Below are 23,907 nucleotides of genomic sequence, written 5' to 3' on the forward strand. Positions count from 1 at the left end.
TAAATAAATCAATTATGTAGGTCAGTTCCTTTTGTGCAATGTCGACGGATAAAATTTGAAACTTGTAAATCTCTATGTTTTTTTACTAGGAGATATTTATAGCATTTCTTTTCACACAAATTAGACAACGAATTTTCGTATAAATTAGTCAATATGGAAAATGTTTTCAATATCGAACCCGATATTTCAAATTTTTATATAAACAAGCAGATATGTAAATAAATTAAATGGTTAATGTTTTCAAACAATAAAATACTGAGGTTATATGGTTTACTTATTTAAAAATAAAGTATTTATAATCTACTTTCTCAGACCCTTTGCAAACCTAGAACTACGATTATCTCAAAATTTGATTGAGATAAAACTCGCTGTTGCTTTAGGCTAGCGATATACGAATTATTTTTCTTATTCTTGTTTGTTAATATGTTTTCAATACCCGATATCTTTTCAATAAAATTAATTTTTAAATCTATTTTTAATATGCATTGTCTACATCAGTGTTTTTTCATATACATTTGTCGCTTTTAAAATTATTAAAATGCATATACAGGGTGTTCTTTAAACCCTGTCACATCCGAAACCACGATGATCAGTATGGGCAAAAAGACATATTAGCCTATTTAAAAAACTCAAATGGTTGCTTATTTCTGCACGGGAGAAGTGAGGGGAGCGCGACGCAGTATCAGACTCCCCCCTCTCCTCCCCTAGTTTCTCCCCTGCAGAAGCAAGCAACTATTTGCTTTTTTTAATATATTAAAAATAAAAAAAATATTTAATCCAAAAAAATATTTTGATGTGCTAATATGTCTACTTGCTCATACTGATCATCGTGGTTTCGGATGTGACAGGGTTTAATAAACACCATGTATAATAGCAAATTAATTGAAAGTATAAATTAAATAATAAATACTACGATAAATTAGGAGGCGTAACTATAAGATAAGATATCTGATTTCCTGTTTTTTCATTTTTAAACTTACTACGAGTGCAGAACTTTGATGGTGATTTACATATTGAAAAATACTGGAATAATGCAATTAATGGTAAATAATTCTGTCAGTAAAAAAATCTTTTTAGTATTTAAAAAATAAATAAATTGCTTACCTGATTTCTGAGGGCGGTTTGTAAGCGGCGCTGGTCACGTAAATGTCCGACCCATTGTCCGTAAGGTGAGGGTCTGGTCCCCGTGACGAGGGGGGACCTCTTGAGGGAGACAAAGCGCGATGCTTTCGCGTTGGAGCTACGGGAGGGCTAGACCGCTCATTGCTGGTCTGTTGAAAAAACGAGGAAAAATATTACCGTATGAAATATAGGCTTTTTCCCAACCAATAAAATAAGTTTTCACATGCAATTCGCTACTTTGATTACTATTATCAGAGTAGTGTAACATTCACCATTCTCCCTTGTTTGAACATCTGTTATTCGTATGTTTTTCCAAATTCATTCCAACAAACGTAAATAGTCTGTAGACGTACAAAAAACTAAAAATTATTTGTTAAATTATTAATGATATGATATGTTTGTAAAGTGAAAACAGCCAATCTTTCATACTCCCTAAATATTTTATTTTTATTTATTTTTGAAGCACACATTTCAAAATATCTAAAGGTTTTTCATGAACAAGCAAGTTGAAAAACGGGAGATCGTAAAATTATTTTTAACTAAAGTTAAATTACTATAAAGGGTTAGTTGCACCAAAAAAGTTAGGAAGAAGTTGAAGGTTTAATAATTGTTACGTTTTCGTCAAACTGCTTTAATAAACCTTATTCATGTAGTTTATTTTTACGAAAACGTGAAAATGATTTAACGTTGGCTTTTTAGGATAATTTTTACATGCAATTGGCCCCAAGGCAAATAGTTTAATGTAATATTGTATAATAAGTCATTCTCACCATATATTCTGATAGGGTTCTGTCTGAAGGGGCTCTGTGAGAATCTTCCCCATCTGTAGAGTAACCTCTATTGTATGCTCCCGACCCTGGTGAACTCCTGTTACCAGAACCCGTACTCGGCCGATGAGTCGCCACGTAGTGGTTATTCTTTACTTTATGTGCCATGATCACTACACTTAGGAATTAACCAAGTCTAAATATTCACGAAAATAAATTAAAAAAACCACTACACTGTTCAATGTTTAGATAACTGTAGGAGTTGAATTTAATAGAATTTTTAATATCTAAAAATAACCGCGTTCAAACGTATGAATACAAATTAGTATCACTTTACGGTTCTAATATTATAGAGTAATTTTCTAGCCGAGACTTCGGAAGTATGATTATTTCGTCGTCGTTAACCAAACCCAAACGTTGATGGATATAAATTAGACAATCCAATGTTCAAATAATGTATAATTAATTTAATCGATGCATTCAACTAAATTAATGATATTTATTTGTTGAATATATCCAATTCGTTTTTAGAAATAAACTAGATATATCACTTTACTGTTCAAATAATGTTAAGATGACTTCGGGAGTTAAATTCAACTGAATTAATTATTACTCTCTATTTAAGAACTATCACACACGAGCTTAAAAAGTTCCATCAATGAATTTTAGTACAAAAGTTTCAAAAACGTAAAAAAGGGATTTCGTTTTCAGCGCGAAAAAATAACGTAGCACTTTTCAAGAACACACAATTGACCGTAAATTTTGTCATCTATTTCTCTTTGCATTCCGAAGGTAATATATTTTTTACGTTTGCGAGAGATCGATTCTGCTCTGAAGGTCTGTGATTTAAAATAATGCAAGTCGAAGCCGGGGAAAATTCTCAGCGTTTACCGGAACTAATCAAGTGACGAGATGTTTTGGGAGCAAAAAAAACAATTGAGTGAATCGAGTGTTAGTTTTTTTGGTCAATGGGCACAATAAACACCGTTTAAAATGGCACGTTTTATGTATAAAAACACATATAAAAACTAAGTAAGATAGCACTTTTATTTAGAATCTTGAAAGTGAAAAGGAATAGTACGATTTATGATTTTCATTTAAAGAAAGTTGTATGTGGCTCGGTGTTGATCGATGCACTATCAAATATCTTCAGTAAAGAACGAAAGTGTGTATATATTGTGTCGGTAGCGACATAGCTGGAGTATTTTGTCACGTCGATTGATCCTTAGGCTGCAATTGTAGGAGTATACAGACTGGACTGGCATCTATGCATTCGCTGACCGCCATCACTCTGCAAAGAAAAAGAAAGTCTTAATTACATAATCTTTAATCAGACATGCGAATACATAGTGTTTATGTAATTGATATATAATTATCTACGTAGAACATCATCAAGTTGAAAGTAAAAGTCGTTAGTAGCAAGACTCATTGAAGAAAAAAGCTGACTATTTCTTTATTACGTCATGAAAAGGAGTATAAATTATCAACGCTTCATAATTATACGTGGATTTTTTGAACAAATACTCTCGACTAATTTTTACAATAAATTTGCGATAAGAAAACAAGGTAACCCAAGTTGAAGAGGTGGTAAAAAACGATGATTGTAATAAGAAATTACAGTGAGGAACTTCAGCCGTACGGGAAATTGGATACAAGAAATGTTTTCTTGCGCGCGGTAAAAATTGGAACATTAAATGATACGGAAAAGTTTCATGAAAATGTATGAAAAAAATATTTTAATAAAAACGCACTACTTTACACGACGTCACTGGTTCATATGAGCCAATCAATGATATGAGAGCTGTGAAGGATATTCGCTTCACTTATCGTAAACGAACCAATCGGAAGAACTGACAGAGAAGAACCTCTGACGTCACACGCGGAGTTATTTCAGAAATACAAAACTTTAAAAAATCATAGCGCTGATAAAACGATATGTAAAAATAAAAAGGCTCAGTTTAATAGTCTATTAACAAATAAAAATAAATTTAAAAAACACTGAACTTCCTCATTGGATATTTTAAAATGACTACGATAATAATTATCATAATAAAATCAGTTTTAAAAATAGTAGGGAGTTTGGTAGTGCGGCTAGGAATAGCAGAACCCGAATTCGGTAAAAATATATGCCGTCTTTATGTGAAGTTCTGTATGTAGGCACATTATAAATGTACACTGCATGGTCAACTATATTTGTATAATATATAATAATGTGCAACTGTGTGACCAATATTTAAAAGTAGATATATTTTGAATAATATGTATTACATTTACATTTCTAGTAATATTATAAGTTTTGTATGATTAGTTATTTTATGTTATGTATAATTTTTATGTGACAACATTTAAATTACCAAAATAATATGGAAGCCTGTAATTGGACTTTATGATATGTATTTATGGTATAATTGTATCTTATAAATTTATAAATGTCTGTTGGCTTTCCGATGAAATAAAATAAACTAGGGAGCAGATATTAAATGATAATAATCGAATTCTCCAGTGAATAACTACTTAAAAATAAATTATAATTTTTACTAAAACAATGTTAAAAATGAAACAATATATACAAATGGTTTTTGAAATATTTGAGTTAGTTTTTTCATTGTATTTTGTATGTATTATTTATTGATGTTTTTGTTCTGTATAATATACATGGTGATATGTATGTTGTTAAAGTGTTATGCATATATTCGTCCTAACTCAACACAGGACTTTGGTTCCATGGAGTTGGTTTTTGTGTGTCAATAAATGATACACAAATATATTGTGAATAAAATAAATAAGTAAATAAATAAAATAAATAAATATATTTTTATATAATAATTACTATACATCATTGTAAGATCAAATATCATAATAAACACAATGTTATGATGCATATAAAATTAATGATCAATTATCATGGCAAGATGAATCCGACTTTAATATAAATACAGGCAAGTTTAAGTTTACTGTTCCAACAATAATTAACTTGGCGTTAGATACAATGGGCATTATAGTTTCTAAGATGAATGGCAAGGTGATCAATTTAATCCTTACTCTGTTATAATAACGGAACTCTAAAGATTAATAATATTTCCACGTGGTAATGAAGTGAGTCTCAATATATAGGCACGAGGCACGACGGATGGGGCAGGTGCCAATGGCTTAATACATATCTCCTAATAAAGGCCGTTCTGAGGAAATAATGACGAGATTGAACCATACAAACAGTCATTCATAAGGAAATGTAATTTGTCATGAGTGTTTGATGTGGAGCGGAAATAGCGATTTATTTCAAACACAAATATACATGTGAATATGTTAAAATTTATTCGAATTATGTATAATAATAAAACAGGAAATTATTTCGCATTAGACAACATTTGATTTGTAATATCTTGCCGGAAGATATACATAATAATAAATAAAGATAATCCACGCCACTTATTTATTTTTAGATTATTAATCCTCAAGTCTCTAAACACTTTGTATCCCGGATATATAACCACGCGTTGTGTCCCGGTCCCGTGTTTTCACGTGGTTTACCAGCTGTTCAAAAAGTGCATTTTATTGACATCTAGTGACTTTTATTAGTACTTTCTCGCTGCTGGTAAACTACGTGAAAACACGGGACCGGGACACAACGCGTGGTTATTATAATCACGTGTTTACACGGCTCCGGAATACAAAGCACAAAAAAAGGAGTGAGACCTTGTAGGTATATGTGCGAACATTGCAATGTGGCTCTCCTTAAAGGCCAATATTGGCAAAACTTTCATACAAAAATGACGTATTAAATGGTTCCACATAAATGTGAGAAGTTACAATTGATTTAACCTGGCATTTTCATAATTATGACACGTTTAAGAAACCAAAACAAAGCATGAAATTTCACAAAAATGGGCCGGACTCAGGGTAAATTCTATGTGTTTTCGGCCAGTGCTCAAAGTGTTAAATGACCGGATTTATTAAAAGCCTTAGGTTATCATTTATAATAATAAATAACAACCCCACAAACAAATTATCAAATAGATCGAATTTTTTTTCGTAAATATTAATAGTCAAATCACATTAATTAATTTAGCAAAACAAAACAAAGATGTTTGATTGATACTCCGTATCGAAATAGTAATAAGGATTTATAAGGCTCTCTACGTGATTGCGAGTCATCAAGTTTTCACCAAGAAATGAATTTAAGTGATCGACAGACACATTAGTTTCCCGATTCCTATCTTCAAACGCGTTAAGTTTTGACATACATTGATACATAAATTTACAATAGCTGTCGTTTTTGTATAAAAAATAAATTATGTTGATTTGATTCGAAACATAGGTATATGAAACTGAAAATATTCTCTTTCGAAGAAAAAACTGTAAAAAAATCGAACCGAAAAATTCACATTCTTATATATTATCACTCTAAAAATGATTGATTGCGTCTGTCATGTACGGGCCGATTTCACACGTATCGCGCCAATCCACTCTGGTAGATACTTATTTATTATTTTTTTCTTTGGTTTTATTTATTTAGTTTCTACTCACGGGAGAAAAAATTGCTAAAATAAATTAAGTGGAGATTAGTCGGCATCGTGGTGTACTGTTTCGTGTATGAAAATGATAATAAATGCCGATTGATAAATGAGATAATTAAAAAAATATATATTAATCAGTCCACCTTATTGTTTTTTATCTTACCCGCTGATTTTTGCTGTGGCGTGGTGACCGGTTAAACTCGTAATCTTTATATATATAATTCCTCTGAACGTGTGATGTCACCGTACTCCTCTTAAACGGCTTAACCGATTTACGTGCGGTTTTCAGAGAAATATAGATCTTCGCGCTGTGCATGTTCGTAGATATTAAAAATTTCAATCGAATTTGTAAAAAAGAAGTTAGGAGCATAAATGTTTTATTCATCGATCTACCAGGATTGCGTTTGAGGAAAATGCATTTGCAAAAAAATGGAAAAATGTTATTTTTTTTATGTATAAAAAGTTTGCGTCTGAATGTTTACAAACAGCATTTGTTTTTTGTGGATCTTAATCAGATTCTTTCCTTAAATTTCTTATAATTTGTACCCATTTATTTCTTTTTATTGGATTTTTTGTGACACCAAAATAATATTAAATTCAATACATTTTTAAAAATCGTATTCCTACATAAGTACACCCCTTTGTTTGTGAGACGACCAGAGTTTGACGTTTGCAAAAAGAATGCCATATTTGAAAAAAAAAATATTTTATGTTTTGGAATTCAACCATAAACAAGTACCTACTTAAATTCAATACATTTTGAATATCAACAATTTTTAGTTTTGGAATTTAATCACAAACAAGTACCTAGATGAAAAGTATTTTTCCAAGATAATAGCAGGTCAGCCAACGTTCGGGCAGGGCAACGTCTGTCGGGTCCGCTAGTAATACTATAAGTCTAGAGCTAGGTACTAATTTCTATTTTTTGTTTAAAAATGTCAATTAAACATTTTTTATAATATCAATATGTTGTCATATTTAGCATTATATTATTGAAATGGAGCAAATATTTTACACGAATTATGCTTTTGTCAAATTCAGCCTATTTATTTATATTTTCTTTATTATAGGAAAAAAAAATTGAAATTTAATTAAATTTTTTTACAATACCATAATCTTATTGAAACATGAAAAAAGATTTTAACAAATTAAAAAAAACATTCCTTAATCTCGAGACGTTTTTTTTTATGTCAAAAAGGTGTAGGTACTTCCCTAAACTTAATTAAAATTACTATGGCAATTTTTTCCATTTTTAATTTGAAATCTACAGTTTGAAGCATGATGATTGTATCGCCGGTGGAAGCCATTTTAAATATAAAATCATGATGTAGTCAGCGGAGCGACAAATGATTGAGATGAGATATTTAACCTTTACGGTTTTCTATGAGTTCTGTAACAACAATAATAAAAGGCGTTATTGGTCGTGTTAGCGAGAAAGGTTTCTGTATTTACGAGCACTGAGAATAGTTAAGTGCATCCACAGCAAAAGCAGGTGTACCGGTTGGAAAAAGTAATAAAATTAATACAAACCTAAAAGAACTAACAGGAAATAATGTCTTTCTACAAGAAACGTTAAGTGCTACCCGAAAATGTTTTATTTGAAAATACGGAAGGTGGAAATTGTTTAAGAAGTTAAAGTTTTAAATGAATTTTTTCCAATTGAATACGTTTCAAACGCATATTTTATAAATAATTATGATAAAATTACAAATAAACTTATCAATGAAACTTCTTGGTTTAGTTTTACTTTTTATTATTTTTTTTGACCAACGAGCGCTTTCGCCTAAGTAGGCATCTTCAAGACTGGGTTAGTCAAAAAAGTAAAACTAAACCAAGAAGTTTCATAGATAAGTTTATTAACAAATTACAACAAGGATGGAGAATACCTTAAATAAGGGAATATGGAAGTCAAGGCATTTACAGGGCTTATGACCTGTCATTGGCTGGTTTAAGTGGCCACTTTACACACTGTGTAACATTCACCATTTTGCCTATGTTTGAACACCCATATTTCTTTAATTCTTCCATCTGTTGATTTCAGTGAAGTCAAAGAGCTGAAACCTTTATTGTTGTGAAGAGATTCATCTGACTGAATTATTTCACATACTAGGCAACGCCTGAAAACAATTTTTCAATTTTTAAACTTCTTCTTGGACCAGTTGGTTTCATTACAACCCCGAGGGGGTGAAATCTAGTCTTTTGTCTATGAACATTTGGACAAACTCAAATATTGTGATAAGTTTATTTAAAATTTCATCATAATCATTAATTATCAAGAAATATCAACAAAAAACATCAGCATATTTTATAGTTTATTTTTCGCTTATTGGTTAGCCAGTCCTTAACGTGCTAAATAACGACATAATCGAACCAACTAACCTTCTAGGAATATCTATATTTTAACAGAATTTCTCACATTTTCACTAATCTCGTAATCAAAATAAAAAGTTTTTTTTTTCAATCCACCGATAATCTTGCTCTCATGCAATAAACGATACGGATAAATAATGAAATGTTTATGCGCCAATTTATATATTTTAAATTCATAAAAAAACATTTGTGGAAAATTTGAGGAAATTTGTGTTTTTATAATTTACTGAAAAACGAGTTTTCAAAAATTTTTATTTAATTTTAAAAAATGTCATTTTTATGAACCTGGTATAAAAAATGAATTGTATCGAAAAATTTTGCTAATATTTATACTATTCTTTCAAAATTAACATAGAACACATGATGGGATATAAATTTATTGATACGTAATTTTACGTATCGCTAGTGCAAAGCAACAGTATTATTACAGACGTCATCGGAACTTAGCGGCTCTTACTAAGGCCTTTTAATATTTAATTAGAATAGATATCTCGGTATATGTTAGCAAAATACTGCCCTCTAAATAAAGACTCATATTTTTTACCTTCGGGGGGTGGGCTTTACCATACCGAGACGTATAGAATTAGGTATAGATAATATAACGCTTTACTACAAATAAACTGCTCAAAAATCATTCCAGGTAAAACTTCTGTATCGAACATGTTGCTGTCCGCACGGTCTACACCTTAATGAGGTCGGGTGGCGGGGAGAGGTAGTCCTTATACGTGACGAAAGAGAGACAGATAGAGCGGGCGAACAGCGCGCTCTTCCTCTCGTGCCGTGATTGGTCGGCTGACTCAGACACGTTATTAGCAGATCGGTGTAGACCGTGCGTATTTTCCGTATATAAATAGGCCGCAAGGCCATATAATAAATCAGTCCTACTCTACTACTCGTATTTGAATCATCTCTCCGCTCTACCCTCCGCCGATACTGACTTTCACTACAAGACCTTCGCCTGCCCTTTGAATTCGACTACTGGAATTCTCACTCTATGAACCTCAACTGCGGCGCTTTCTTTTGGATTCAAATGTCCTTTTAAGGACTGCAAATCAAATCGGCTTTAATTGTAGTTTGAGTCGAGTGTGCGCTCAGTTCTTCGGTTTTCGCTGCCTTACAACCAGCATAATGGACGGCCTAGTGAACGTGGACCTGGTAAACTCGCCGGTAGCGCGTCAGCTACAAGTACACGTACTATAGATATATCTCTGAAGAACATATTCTGAGATAATCGGACTGTCAGAGGTGTCCAAAGGGTCTAACTGAATTGAATTATTTGAAATAGATTATAAATACTATTTTTTAGGTAGATTAACTATCTAATATCATTATTTTATTTTACATAATCGATTATGTTTGATGAGTACTTTTGGTTTGTTTGTTTTATGTGTCTTCTGGTACGTTATTAATGATGTTTATTGACTGTCCCAAAATTATTCCCGGTAATAAAAAAGCTTTTAAAAAAAATATATGTTTTAAAAACGGTCAAAATAAATAATTGCAATAAAAAATAAAATTTAGATGCAAAGTATCTTGTGTATTTTGCTCAATTCTCCTTGCGAAATAGTATCTGCATTGATTGTGTACGCTTGCTAACTTCGTGATACTCCGAAGGAGGCTTTGGCAGGCCAGAAGTTCCATTTTACGGTGAAGAATGTGAATAGGTTCTTTGTTTTATTGTTCCACGCTCCAAGGTTGCTTCGAAAGACGGAAATAGACCATATATATTAATCCGGAGCCACACCAGAGTCAATTTAAGAAGTCGTGAGTTTAATCTCTGTTTTGTTAATGAAGAATATTGTTCAAAACATAGTTAAAGCTCCGAACATTTACAGTTATAAAAAATAAGAAAACATTCGTCTGATTTATTAAAAAACTTTATAGAAATCTGTCATCAGAGGAAAAAACTAAAAACAAATTCGTTTGCAGGATTGTTTTAAAAGTATTTTTAGTATTGAATGTTGGTACATAACCCAGTTACCGACTTTTTTACATGTATATGTCTACTGGTCGAGTATACAAAATTATTTTAGACCTAACTGACTAGGAATAATGTACAAGATTTTTTCTCTTTGTTTGCTTACGATTCATTATAAAAAAGATATTTGTTTAATACGTTTCTATCTTTTAATTCAGTCATCCATTAATTTATGTTTGGGATTTTTTTTGTTAACAATGTTCTTTGAGGAAGCATTTTTAACAGTTTGGTCAAGAAGTTTTCCACCCTCTTTTGACCTAATGTTGTCTCAAAAGAAGGATGAAACTGTAAGAACATTATTTTTAATTATTAAATATTATATAGGAGAAAAAAAATGTAAAAGAGAGTTTTAGTCCCGACATATATTATGTATGGAAGAGAACCATGAAACTGACAAAAGAAGGATGAAAGCAATTCTGCTTGCCACTGCAACCAGGTCAAAATGTGACCTCTTAGACGGATGTGAAGGAAATCAATGTATGACTGGGTTACGACTGATGACATCAGACAAGAAAGCAAATCTGAGACAGATATAATTTATAAGATGGTTTGAGCCTGTGGAACAAATGGATGATGAAATATGGTATAACAGATATATATATATGTAACAAAGGACGAGAATGAGCAAGAAATACGTGACATGATAAAATAGCACTAACTATGCACAACACTGTTTCCTCTATCGTTTTTGCTCTAACTTTAATGTTTTTTTTGCATCTATTGATATATTTTACATGCCCCTTAATTTATTTAAAAATAAATTAGGACTTATTATTTCTGGCTGCGATACGATGCCACTTACTATTTAATGATGCACACACCTGAACACTTACTCCCACACTAAACACACATCTACACTTACTTTTATACAAATACACATAAACGCATCCTTTTGTTGTAACACAATTTAATAATATGTATAATTTTTTATTTAGAAACTTCGCTGGTCTGTCTTTAAACTGTATTTTGAAAAAAAATATTTATATCATTGTCGATTAGTCTGGTTATGTCAAAAGCAGATACAACCGAAGGGCATGTATGGCAAAAAGTATGAATGTGGAAGAAGGTAGGAATGTATGTCAGGATAGAAGTGTGTGGCGCCCAATCCTCTCTGCCCACCCCTAATAGCATGATGGTAGTAGTTGATCATCAAGCTGGAAGTGCCACTTTTATAATTTTAGTTCCGTATTCTCATATTACCTGTATGGAATTCATTCAACTGGGTACACCGTTTGAAGCACTTACATGCACAAGTAAAGTTCTACTTTGTAATAATCTATAAAGGCAAAGTAAATCTTTCCTTTATACTTTATACAGGTAAAGTCACTTACGATATACTTGATGCATTGAATACGTTGACCGCTGTTCACTTTGAATTGATTGCATTGACATATGATTTCATGCAACAATTTACCTATTATTTATCTATAGTATCTGCACGCAATGCATAAGGCATAGGTACACTTTTTAAATAGACAGCTCAAGTTCTCAATTCGAAATTCTGATTGGAAATTAACCAATCTTACCTGGTCCGTGATAGGTATTGTCAAATAAAATTATTCAAAGAATCTTAGGATAGTGAGGAATATTTGCGTTCTCATTAATTACTCAAATATTTCAATTTTGGTCACCATTTCCAACGAGTTGTAAATAACTCACTATTAGAAAATTGAAATCAGGTTGAGGTAGTGCGGGGTTCGAACTCTGATTGGTGAGTCCGCGACATTAGCCACGGGACCACAATCCGGCTCGACTATGGAAATATCTCGAATCCACCATCGAACATGTATCTACAGCAATTTTGTTTTAATTACCACGTCTGAAGGAACATTGTTAGTTATAAAATGTTATTATGGAAAATAAAAGACGAGTGATATTTTAATCAACAAATTTGAAAAATCCAGTGACGGGTTTCGCTTTCGCGATATCTTCGAGACTGGTATCTTTATTGAGAAATTCAATGTATTTATACAAAACAAAGGTTAGGATAGCTGTTTGTATATAGGAAATATGTTTTGTAAAAATATATTGAATTTCTTAATAAAGATACCAGTCTCGAAGATGTCGTGAAAGCTATGAAACCGGTAACTGGATTTTCCAAATTTGTGGATTAAAGTATCACTCGTTTTTTATTTTCTATAGTAAATTACAATGAACTTCCACCGAGAATTTTCACTAATAAACTTAAATGTTTTTACAAAATGTTAGTGATAAAAAGGGTTAATAGGTATAAGGTGGTTTGATTTTATAACTAACATTGAAGTCCGAGAACGGACCCAGCAGCCTACTTTAATGGGCGTCTTGAGGATGCGGCGGTGGATCTGGCTTGGACACGTGCTGCGCATGCCTCAAGAGAACTTAAACCCAAGTTAACTCTTCTTTAAACCCGCGGGCTCACGCCGCGCCGTCCTGGAAGGCCGTCGATGACGATCTTTCGGTTTTATTCGGTGGAACTAAGGAACGGTGGATTGACGTGGGAAGAGGCGAAAATGCTGGCTGGTGATAGGGCCTCCTGGAGGCAACTGGTGATGTCTACATGCTCCACTTAGGAGCGGATGTGGAAAAGAAGAAGAAGGAACATTTCCTATCGCTTCCTTAAACACTTCTCGCTTGTTTTTTTTATTTCCCATTAAAGACTAGTATTAAATTAATTCATTATTGCAATATTTCATTTTGATTTTTTACACGTAAGGATAGAAACTTTAAAAAATATTAATATTTATTTTACGGATGAAGTATATTTATACCTGGCAATAAGCCCCCAATGCACAAAAACGAAGTTCTAAACTTTACATAAAAAGTAAAGGACTATGTACCTACTTGTGCAGTATTTGAAAGATTAGTCGGTAATAGGTATTCGTAATAAAAAAATTCAAAATATTTTTTTTCCCTTCATTAGGGCCTTTTACCAAAAGATGATAAAATTGTAAATGCATGGAAAAAGAACATTCTGTATACTGGTATACTCTTATGGCTATTTATTCACTAGACTAGTCGGTAGTTCTTAATTCAAAATCCTTTAACAGATGGGGGTGTTGCCAGGTTGATTAAGAAACGCATGCACAGTGGGGGTCCTACACGAACGCAAAAATGTTTATGAATCAATTAAATACTCGCATGTTAGCAAATAGTTTCAGAGTTTTAATAACAACATGAAGGCTATACATAATATAAATAGCATACATCCCTCGAGTAGAGAAATAACACGAAGCTCATTTAAATTAAATGTTTGTTACAAGTTGTACTCGTACGATTTTTGTATTCCAAAATGCCTTAAAAATTAAAAGTATTGTTTAAGAATTTTACAAATAATATCGATAAAAGGATTATTATCAAGTAAAATAAATAAAAAAACAGGGGAATATCGCATACTTTGAATACCGATAAATATATATGAAATGGATAAGGATAATTGATTGTATTTTCAAAATCAATGTGGATATTGAGAAGAAAGGTTTTCATACATAAATGTAAAAAAGACATTTAATAAAAATACGTTCCTAGAAAAATGCGACGTGTTTGGCCTACATTGTTGTGACGTCAAGATTCGTGATAGTGTTCTAAACAAATTTGCGGGAATTCAAAATTTCAAATTTAAAGTACTTTTTATACTACTAATAATTAGCAAAAATATTTTTTTTTACTGGACATTATTTCATAGACCTTACTTTAATAAAGTTTAAAAAAAGTGATATTTCCCTATTAAATAAAAAAATCTTCTAAGCTACGGTCTAAATTCATCAAAAAAGGTCACAAGGTAGTTTCGCGGATTCGTGAATCAGAAGTCCGAGGATCGAGCCCCCCTCTATCATATCTTGATACTTATTTTCTAGCACAGTTTTATACGGTAAGTTGAAAACAACCTCAAAATAAAATATTTGGTGAAATTAAAAGCATGTACGCATATTTGTAAATATTTATTTAATAATGAAAATTTGGCAATAAGGATATTTGTACCTCTGAAAGCATTTATTATTTTCGGCTATCGATTCCCATATTTCTTATGATCGTAAATTAAACATAAATTACACTAAGTAAGAAGCCTTGTATAATAGAGAAATAAAGATTTATTATTATGACCTTTGCTAATGATCTACGCAGAATCATTAAATAAGCTAGTCATGTGAACATACACTTAAATCAATCAAAATAAATGGACACATGTTATGTTTAAAGTGCAGAATTTTTGTAGATTTAAGACATCGGCATTGTGTGTTGCTTAAATCGGGTTGTAGTCCCGTTGCTAGTGTCTCGGACTCACGGCTCAAAGGTCCGTGGTTCGAATCCCACTCTACCCCAACTTGATTCCAACAACAACAAACCATCACGCCGTTTCCCCGTAAGGGTAGGCAGAGAGGATTGAACGCCACATCAATCAATCTTTGCATACAGATCTCGCTTCCTCTACATTCATGCTTCTCTCATGCACGCGCGCCGATTATTCCGACATTTTACACATACATCTTCAAGTATTTGTTGGATTTGGTCATGCCATGTCTTTTTCAGTCTTACTCTATTTCTGCATCCATCAACATTCGCATTGTAAATATTCTTAGCCGTTCTTTTGCTGTTCATTTGCTCTACATGTCCAAACTAGCGCAGAGCTCCTTTCTTGATTTTGTCGATAGGGCTTGTCTCAGCCTTACATAATGTACGGATCTCTACATTTATGCATCTATCGTACATAGTTTTACCACACTTCGAGAGCATTCGGCCTACTTTCTTAAATATTTTTCCAAGTCCATACTTCGCTCCCATACATCAGCGTCGGGACCAGGACTCCATGTGAACTGCTAATTTTGCCTCTTGCGACAAACATTTATTTGCCAAGGTTGATTTAAATGGACTGTTCACTCTGTTCCCGGCACTCACCCTCCTTTCAATATCTTTCTCAGTCATTTCACCCCTAGTAAACATACTTCCCAGATACGAAAATTCCTATTTAAAATAAAATATTTAGGTAAATCGCAAATATTTCTTTTTAGGAAAAAAAATAAAATACTTGCCTATATTTACAGATTCACATGTTATTTAATGCTAGATTAGGAAACAGGCAATAAAATCAACAAGTTCCTATTTCGAGAGATAAAAGGAGGCATAATTATTGGATTCGCAAAACCAAATTTTACAAAATTAAAATTCTTGTGACGTTCTGGACAGAACTGCTCGGGGAAGTGGTAATGTGTTATTAATATTTAAAGCATTAACTTTGTGGTCAAACATTGTACTAAATGTTATTAAATATTTGTATATAACCACTAACGTAAGTGAAAATATTTAATAACATTTAGGAAATGTGTTTACCACATTGCAAGGACGTCTGATGGTATATGAACGAAACGTATTCTGAAGTGGAGTCAAATGAAATAAGAGACGTTCATAAATAAAATAGAGATTTACTGGGAAACGAAGGGAAAAATGATGACGTGAAATTGGGAGGAGTGGAGGAAACCAAAATTAATCTTAATGTCCCCTTTCGCGTGACAAGAAATAAGTATTTATTCCATCTGCCAGTCTGTAGCACTAACTATGCACAACACTCTTTCCTCTATCCTTCTTGCTCTAACTGTTATGTTTTTTTTTCATCTATTGATATATTTTACAAACCCCTTAATTTATTTAAAAATAAATTAAGACTTATTATTTCTGGCTGCGATACGATCCCACTTACTATTTAATGATGCACATTCCTGAACACTTCGTGGCGGCCTCCGTGGTGTAGTGGTCAAGACGCTTGACTCACAGACGGAAGGTTCCGGGTTCGATTCCCGGTGAGAACACAAAAAAAATTAAATGTGATTTTTCTCAAGCCTGGGTGTTCTGTGATGCAATTCACCACTGTAATTGGGCCTCCGGGCCTGTTGTGGTGCAAAAATAAAATGAAAAAAATGAAAATGAAAAATGAAAACACTTACTCCCACACTAATACACATAAACACACATCTACACTTATTCTTATACAAATACACATAAACACATCCTTTTGTTGTAACGCAATTTAATAATAGGTATGATTTTTATTTAAAAACTTCGCTGGTCTTTAAACTGTATTTATTTTTAAAAAAAGAAGATATTATATCATTGCATTGTCGACTGTTTGTTTCTTTAAAATAAATTAACAATAAAAGGTCTTTATGGGTCCTGTAGGATAAACAGATCTACTGGCTTTCAAATAGAACCTTAAAGCTTTTAAATGGTTTTGAAATCATCATGGCAAATTGATTATCTCAAATCAATTATGCATTATATATTAATCAGTTAAGAATTCACTTCCCTCTTTCCTAATTCATGTGGGGTGTAGTATGCGCAACCCAAGCTACTTTGCAGTGGACATAAATGGGCCCATATTATACATAAGGTGATTACTGTAATACTGAAATTTAAAAAAATCTTCCAAATGACTCTGCATTCCTCAAAGAACAACCCGTTGTTGATGCTAAAATATTATTTGAATTAAGATGAAACGCATCATTCACAGTTGGCTTTTAGCTGTAAATTATCACTGCTAAAGAAATGTTATTAATTATTAAATCTAATATAATTTCCAAGGTTTCGGAACCATCGGATTGAATAAGTGAAAAATAGTAATAATGCAATAGGACAAAGAATGACCACATTCCAAGGAGATGCTTTAATTTAAATTAACGAGATTTTTAATGAAACGCCTCCATAATAGATCTGTTTTGGCCATGAAATGTGCATTAACAGTAGAAGCAGGTATTCATTATGCACAGAGGTTTTGTCAGTAACCTTCGCTGACATTATGTCAATGCTAAATTGAAACGTGTCAAATATTCGTACTAGTTATATGTGTGGTGATTTTTTTAAAACGATCATTTGCAGCCTCAATCACCTCTGAAATTCAAAATTAAATTGGATGCCTAGACTTCTGTATTCCCTTCTCTAAAGTGTTCACCGTCTCTGTTGTAATATTTTAATGTTAACATCTCTCTAGAGGATTAAATCAAGGTCTTGTATACGAAAATTTGGACGAACTGAAATCATTGTTAAAATTTATTTTGTTTTAGGATTCGGGAAAAGATGAGTATCATGGAACCGACAAATTTTGGGATTAACGTCATTTTAAAAAAACAAAGATACAATAAAAATCCCTGTTTCAGTTGAATAGTCAATTTAAATAGATTTTTGAACTAAACCCCACAAAATAAAAGTCTACATATTTTGAAAATGAGTGCGCGAATAATAAGAATAAAAGTGTCAGCGATATTATAAATTCAGAATTAATAGAGTAGGTAATGTATTCGATTGACCGAAATAATCAGAGTGGTTATGAAAACATGTTGTTTGCAAGTGAAAACTCGGAGACTTTCCAAGATTTTTCACAATCTTTTAGGACCGATTTTCTTCCCATGGCGTAGGTACCGAGACATTAGAATTATTTATAATAATGTCTTCAATTTACGTTGATGAGAATTTATAAGTCCTGATTATTGTGGGATCTATTTGGAAATTTCTAATTTAAAAAAAGATTAACCGACGAAAATTACGAACTGTTTGAGCATTTTAAGCGCATTAAAAAAGGAATATGTCAAAGGTTTTCCAAGTCTTTTCATTTTCCCAACCATGTCTCCAGAAGTAAATATCTGCTATTTATCAAATCTTCTTACATCAACTTTTGTTTTTACGCCCAAATGTCCAGAATGTGGATAGGTCTTTCGGCTTCTCATAAATCTCTTCGCCACTAAAATATTGTGGGTTGAAGATGGATTGGCACGGGTTGGCCCGAAGTCTTATATGTTGATCATGTTTTTTGATATATCATATACCATTATTTTATTGACCTTGTTTGTCTTGCTACATAGTTTTATGTTCTTTTTGTTCAGTTTCTTGTACATATCGTTCTTCATATAACTGTTGTAATTGGCTTAGGACGTAGGTAATAAATAAAAAAATGAGTAAAATAAAAAATGTCTGCTAAAATATTTGTCGGCCTAGTGGTGTAATGGTCAGCGCGTTTGTCTATTATACAAGAGGTTTCGGGTTTGATTCCCGACATGATTGATATGAAATATTTATTTAAAAGGGTGTTTTTACACTTGAATATTTCATATTGCCCGGACTGGCATTTGAAGCGTACGACTATCTTACCTTGACAACAATATTTTGAGTTTGTCCAAATTTTTGTAGACAAGGACTGGATTCAACTCCTTGGGGAGCTCTTAACGTTAACATGTTACAACGGAGATTTTTTTATTTAACTTCACAAACATCAACGGATAAAAGAATTAAAGGAATATAGATGTTCAAATATGGGCAGAATGGTGCATGTTACACAGTGAGTAAAGTGGCCACTTAAACCAGCCAATGACAGGTCATAAGACCTGTAGATGCCTTCTATATTACCTTCATCTCTGTTGTAATATGTTAATATTACCTTAATGTTACAAAAATGATTAAGAATCTATAATTTATAAAATAATATGCACAATTAGGCGCGGAAAGGGAATGATGATGTTTAGATATTTATAAATTAGAATAATGAATAATAATAAATAATGATAAATAGTAATAAATATTATAATAGTACGATTTTCAAACCAGGTTATGCCTTCCCTGGTTACAAATAATACTTTATAGCTGGAAGTCGAGTATATATTGCATTCTCTGCCAGTCGGGTAAGGTAGCAAGCTGCAAGCTAGCGTTATCGTTGAGCGGTTTGAAGACGAAACTTTTGACCTTTTTATCATTCTCCTTCAGAAAGTACATCTATCGTTTGATTTTATTCCTGCTTCCTCTTTGTTATAGTACATAACTTAATAACATAATAACATAACTTAATAACTTAATAACATAACCGCAGTATTCTTGAATATTGCTCTACAGTCTGGTCTCCTCAATACTCCAAATACATTTTAAGAATTGAAAGGATTCAAAAAAATTTTATGAAGCATCTAAACTATCGACAAAATGAACATTTTAATAACTATGAAGAAGCTGTACTATATCACAATATTGAAACCTTACAATCCAGAAGAACTATATCTGATACCGTCTTCCTTTACAAAATAGTAAATAACAAATTGGAGTGTCCCCAACTTCTTGAGAAAATTAAAATTCGTATCCCTCAGCGCACAACTCGGCTGCAGCAATTGTTTCATGTTGGAAGATCAAGCACAAATAACAACAAGAATGCAACCTTTTCCCAGAATCTTAAATAGTTATAACAAACATTTTTTTGAAATTGATATATATTTTCTAACTTTAATTAACTATAAGAAAAATGCCAAGGCTATAATTGCAGATAATAATCATTTAACTTAATCAGTACTATCTATTTAACATTTGTAATTTGTTATATACTTGTACATTTGTATTTATGTCTAAGAGGAAAAGCTGATCTGAAGCTACTCCGTGGGGATCCGTAAAATGATTTTTTTCTAAAAATTATTTAAAAATTATAATAATAAATTAAATTTTGTACTTTTAGTTATTATTAATTTTTTTATTTTTTGCAAGTGATATGATACGGAGTGGCTTAATACAGGTACGCTTTTTTTAAAATTTTTTACATTCTATTTAGTTTTTATATAGAAAACTATAATTGACCTAAAATTTTGGTTTATTTGTATATACTGTATTTTTTGTTGTAATGGCTGTTGTTTTCTTTAAATAAATAAATAAATAACAACACAAGGTAACTTAAATGCGCATATACATCCTAGATTTAAAGCCACAGCCGGCGCCCTAACATTGCTGCAATGCGGTTTTTTCACATTACCATCGTTGGTCGAATCGTCGTGTTTCAGTAAAATAAATATATGACGTCATAGTGACATCGTCTAGCGTTTTATGAATATCTAACATTAAAAAAATATGAATCGAGTGTAGTATTAATTTTTAAAAAATGTCCATTGAGTAAAAAAGATTTAATGTGAACAGGCAGATAAATAATACAATATGCACTTCTGTGAACTAGAATCCCAGAAGAGTGATTTCGACTACCGTATATTCACGAGGCCTGGACTCCTGTGCGCGTGCAAACCACGAGCCCACTGTGTGATATCGCAAGATTTGCCCATTTCACAACACGGAAAAAATCTATGCGGCATGATAAATACAATACGGTGGATCAATATTTATTGTTTCGCAATTATTTACTTATTTAATGCCTGGCAAACGCAATAACCAGTACACTATGAGACCGACTCATCTCCGGTCGATTTACCTTTGCAGGTTCGAAGTTCGAGCCCCGCACTACTTCAACCTGATTTCCATTTTCTAATAGTGACTTATTTACAACTCATTGAAAATGGTGACCAAAATTGAAATATTTGGGTAATCAAAGAGAACGCAAATATTTCTCACTATCCTAAGATTCTTTGAATAATTTTATTTGACAAAACCTATCACGGACCAGGTAAGATTGTTTAATTTTTTAATCGGAATTTTGAATTGAGAACTTGAGCTGTCTATTTAAAAAGTGTACCTATGCCTTATGCATTGCGTGCAGATACTGTAGATAAATAATAGGTAAATTGTTGCATGAAATCATATGTCAAATTTAAATATTTGAAAATATAACAAAATAAAATAACAAAAAATAAATAAATACCATAATGTGTTATTTTCATACAAAAAACCAAAATACAATTAATAAAGCGTTCTTAAAATAAATACAAAAAACAAACAAATAAAAAAAAACTTTATTATTTTTTTATTTTTGCTAGTAAAAATGAGACAAGTGCTCTGATTATTCTCGTGCTTTCATTGATCACTCTACTGTTATCATGCAACTAATATAATATTATGTTAGGATGCAACATATTGGCAGCCTCCGTGGTGAAGTGGTTAAGACACTCGACTCACGCACGGAAGTTTCCGGGTTCAATTCCCGGTGAGAACACAAACAATAATAATGGGATTTTTCTAAAACCTGAGCGTTCTGTGCCGTAATTCACCACTGTAATTGACCCGTTGTGAAGAAAAGAGAAAAAAATATCATACAAAAAAGGAGGATTGTGATCCCATGTTGAGGACTACCGTGGACCAGAGTTCAAGGTTCACTCCCCGCTGTACCACAAACCAACTCTATTTTTTGCTATAACCACCAACTAAAAATGGCTACCAAATAAGTTTTATGAATTTTTAAGTGTATTTTTTTGTCCATTCCCTCTGCATTGAAAAAATATTGTAGAAAATCTAAATTTTGTTTATTTATTTTGCGTTCGGCCTACTTTTATCATTGTTTTTCCAATTCCAATTTCATACATTATGACTGATACCCGGCATCATGAATAAAAGCAAAATTTTATCCATATAAAATAACGAATTAATATTTTTTATCACGAAATGTAGGTGATGTGATTTACATTCCACCGCTTGGCCCGCGGCGAAAATTCGCGTTCTCTGACCAGTTACCGATCGCCAGACCCAAGTGGAGATTGTGCGTGATTTGGTCCATGGAACCTCCCACAAGATGATGCACTTACGGCATTGATTGCGTGTAAACGGTCCGAAGCATGTCATTTGCGGTCCAGACTAGACTTAAGGCCAGTTTGAACGGAAATAATTAGAGCAATAGTCTATGTTGAGTAGAATAAGTCTTTGTAGACCCTTCAAAGATTTCTTTGACATAAACAGGAGAAGAGGAAGAGATCCTAGAAATTTAAATGCTGACTTTAAGGTTTTTTTTTTGCGTAATTTACTTTTATTCTTTTTATTTTACGTTTATTCATTTTTTACCCTTTCAACCTGTAATTCTCCTTTAAATCTAGGTTAAATTTCTTAATATAATATTTTTCAGATTTTTTTAAAACTTTGTTTTATGAACCACTTTATTTATTTATAAAATTGAATAGTTTCGGCAACACGTTGCCCTCTGCAGAGTTATTTTACAACTAATTTGATTTATTTATTATATTTAACTGTTGTTGCCGAAAGTAGTCGGTTGTGTAAATAAATAAAGTGGTTTATAAAACGCGGCCTCCGTGGTGTAGTGATCAAGACGCTTGACTCACACACGGAAGGTTCCGAGTTCGATTCCCGGTGAGAACACAAAAATTAAATGTAATTTTTCTCAAGCCTGGGTGTTCTGTGATGTAATTCACTACTGTAATTTGGCCTCCTGGCATGTTGTGGTGCAAAAAAACCAATCTTTTTTTTCTCCAAAATAATAAACAACAATGATCCATAAAGTTAGAGATATAAACATCCAAAAAACATAAATTTCTTAAATTTTGTTAGTCGGCTATCTGGATTGTTTTTTTTAAATATTTGTTCATTATTATAATTCATTTATGAAATATTTTTTACAAAAAATGAATTTAAGAGACCTCTTCACTAGGGAAACCTTTTCAAAGGAGAAGTGAACAGTTTAGTTGCATATTTAATTCAATATTTTATATTTCAAATAATTTATTTTTGTGTCTTTAAAAAAAATATTTTATTTACGTTATTTCTTAATTTTTATTATGACATACCCATATTCTTCTTCTTATAGATTTATATTAAATATGCATGTATATTGTAGATACATACATATGTGTAGCTTTATAAAAGGTATTTTTGTTCATATTGATCGCTACGAATATTTCTTTGCAATTTAAATGACAAATTGTTTTTGTTAGCCAACTACTTTATATTATAAGCATTTTTTTAATTTTGTATAGCGGGTATATGAAAACATTATTTTTAACCAAAAACACCGCTATTCCGCATTGACACTGAAAAAAAAACTATGTAAATAAAAAAAGATTTAAAAAAACGAAAAGCTACCCATACAGAGATGCAGAATTTCTAAGTCATCATAATCATAACCCGATCCCCACCTGACAGTGCATAGGATACTGCATTTAAACACTACATTCTCGTCCAAGGTTCCGGTTCTAGATTATAAACCGCTCGGTTATGGAGGCCAAATAACAGTATTGAATTAGAGCACAGAACACACAGGCTTAAGATAAACCATATGTCATTTTCGTGATCTTTCCGGGAATAGAACCCGAAACTAAGCTATTACACCGTGGATACTTACAAAATAAATAAAGTCAATAAAACGATATTTTATTATTTTAAAATATAAATAGATATGGCAAAAAAATATGGTCTAAACTCGCCCTAAGGACAGATGCTGAAGATATCGATACAAGTCTAGCGGCCCCCGTAATGTGCACGTGTCGCGAGATGAATGAAG

General features: G+C 32.1%; 1 protein-coding gene across 1 annotated transcript in view; it reads right to left on the minus strand.

Annotated features, from left to right (window-relative positions):
* The window catches only part of LOC148285004 (uncharacterized), a 254,759-nt gene that overhangs the window by 64,233 nt on the left and 166,619 nt on the right, over positions 1-23,907 (minus strand). The window contains exons 4-5 of the mRNA XM_088231574.1: positions 1,893-3,180; positions 1,105-1,271 (exon numbers count right to left, since the gene is read on the minus strand). Of these exons, the coding sequence (XP_088087700.1) occupies positions 1,105-1,271; positions 1,893-2,057 (332 nt within the window). The 5' untranslated portion in view covers positions 2,058-3,180. The remainder of the gene's footprint in view (positions 1-1,104; positions 1,272-1,892; positions 3,181-23,907) is intronic.

Source organism: Micrasema longulum, unplaced genomic scaffold, assembly GCF_059751315.1.
Source record: "Micrasema longulum isolate JH-2025_06_02 unplaced genomic scaffold, ASM5975131v1 h1tg000070l, whole genome shotgun sequence".
In the NCBI taxonomy this organism is placed as follows: Eukaryota; Metazoa; Arthropoda; class Insecta; order Trichoptera; family Brachycentridae; genus Micrasema; species Micrasema longulum.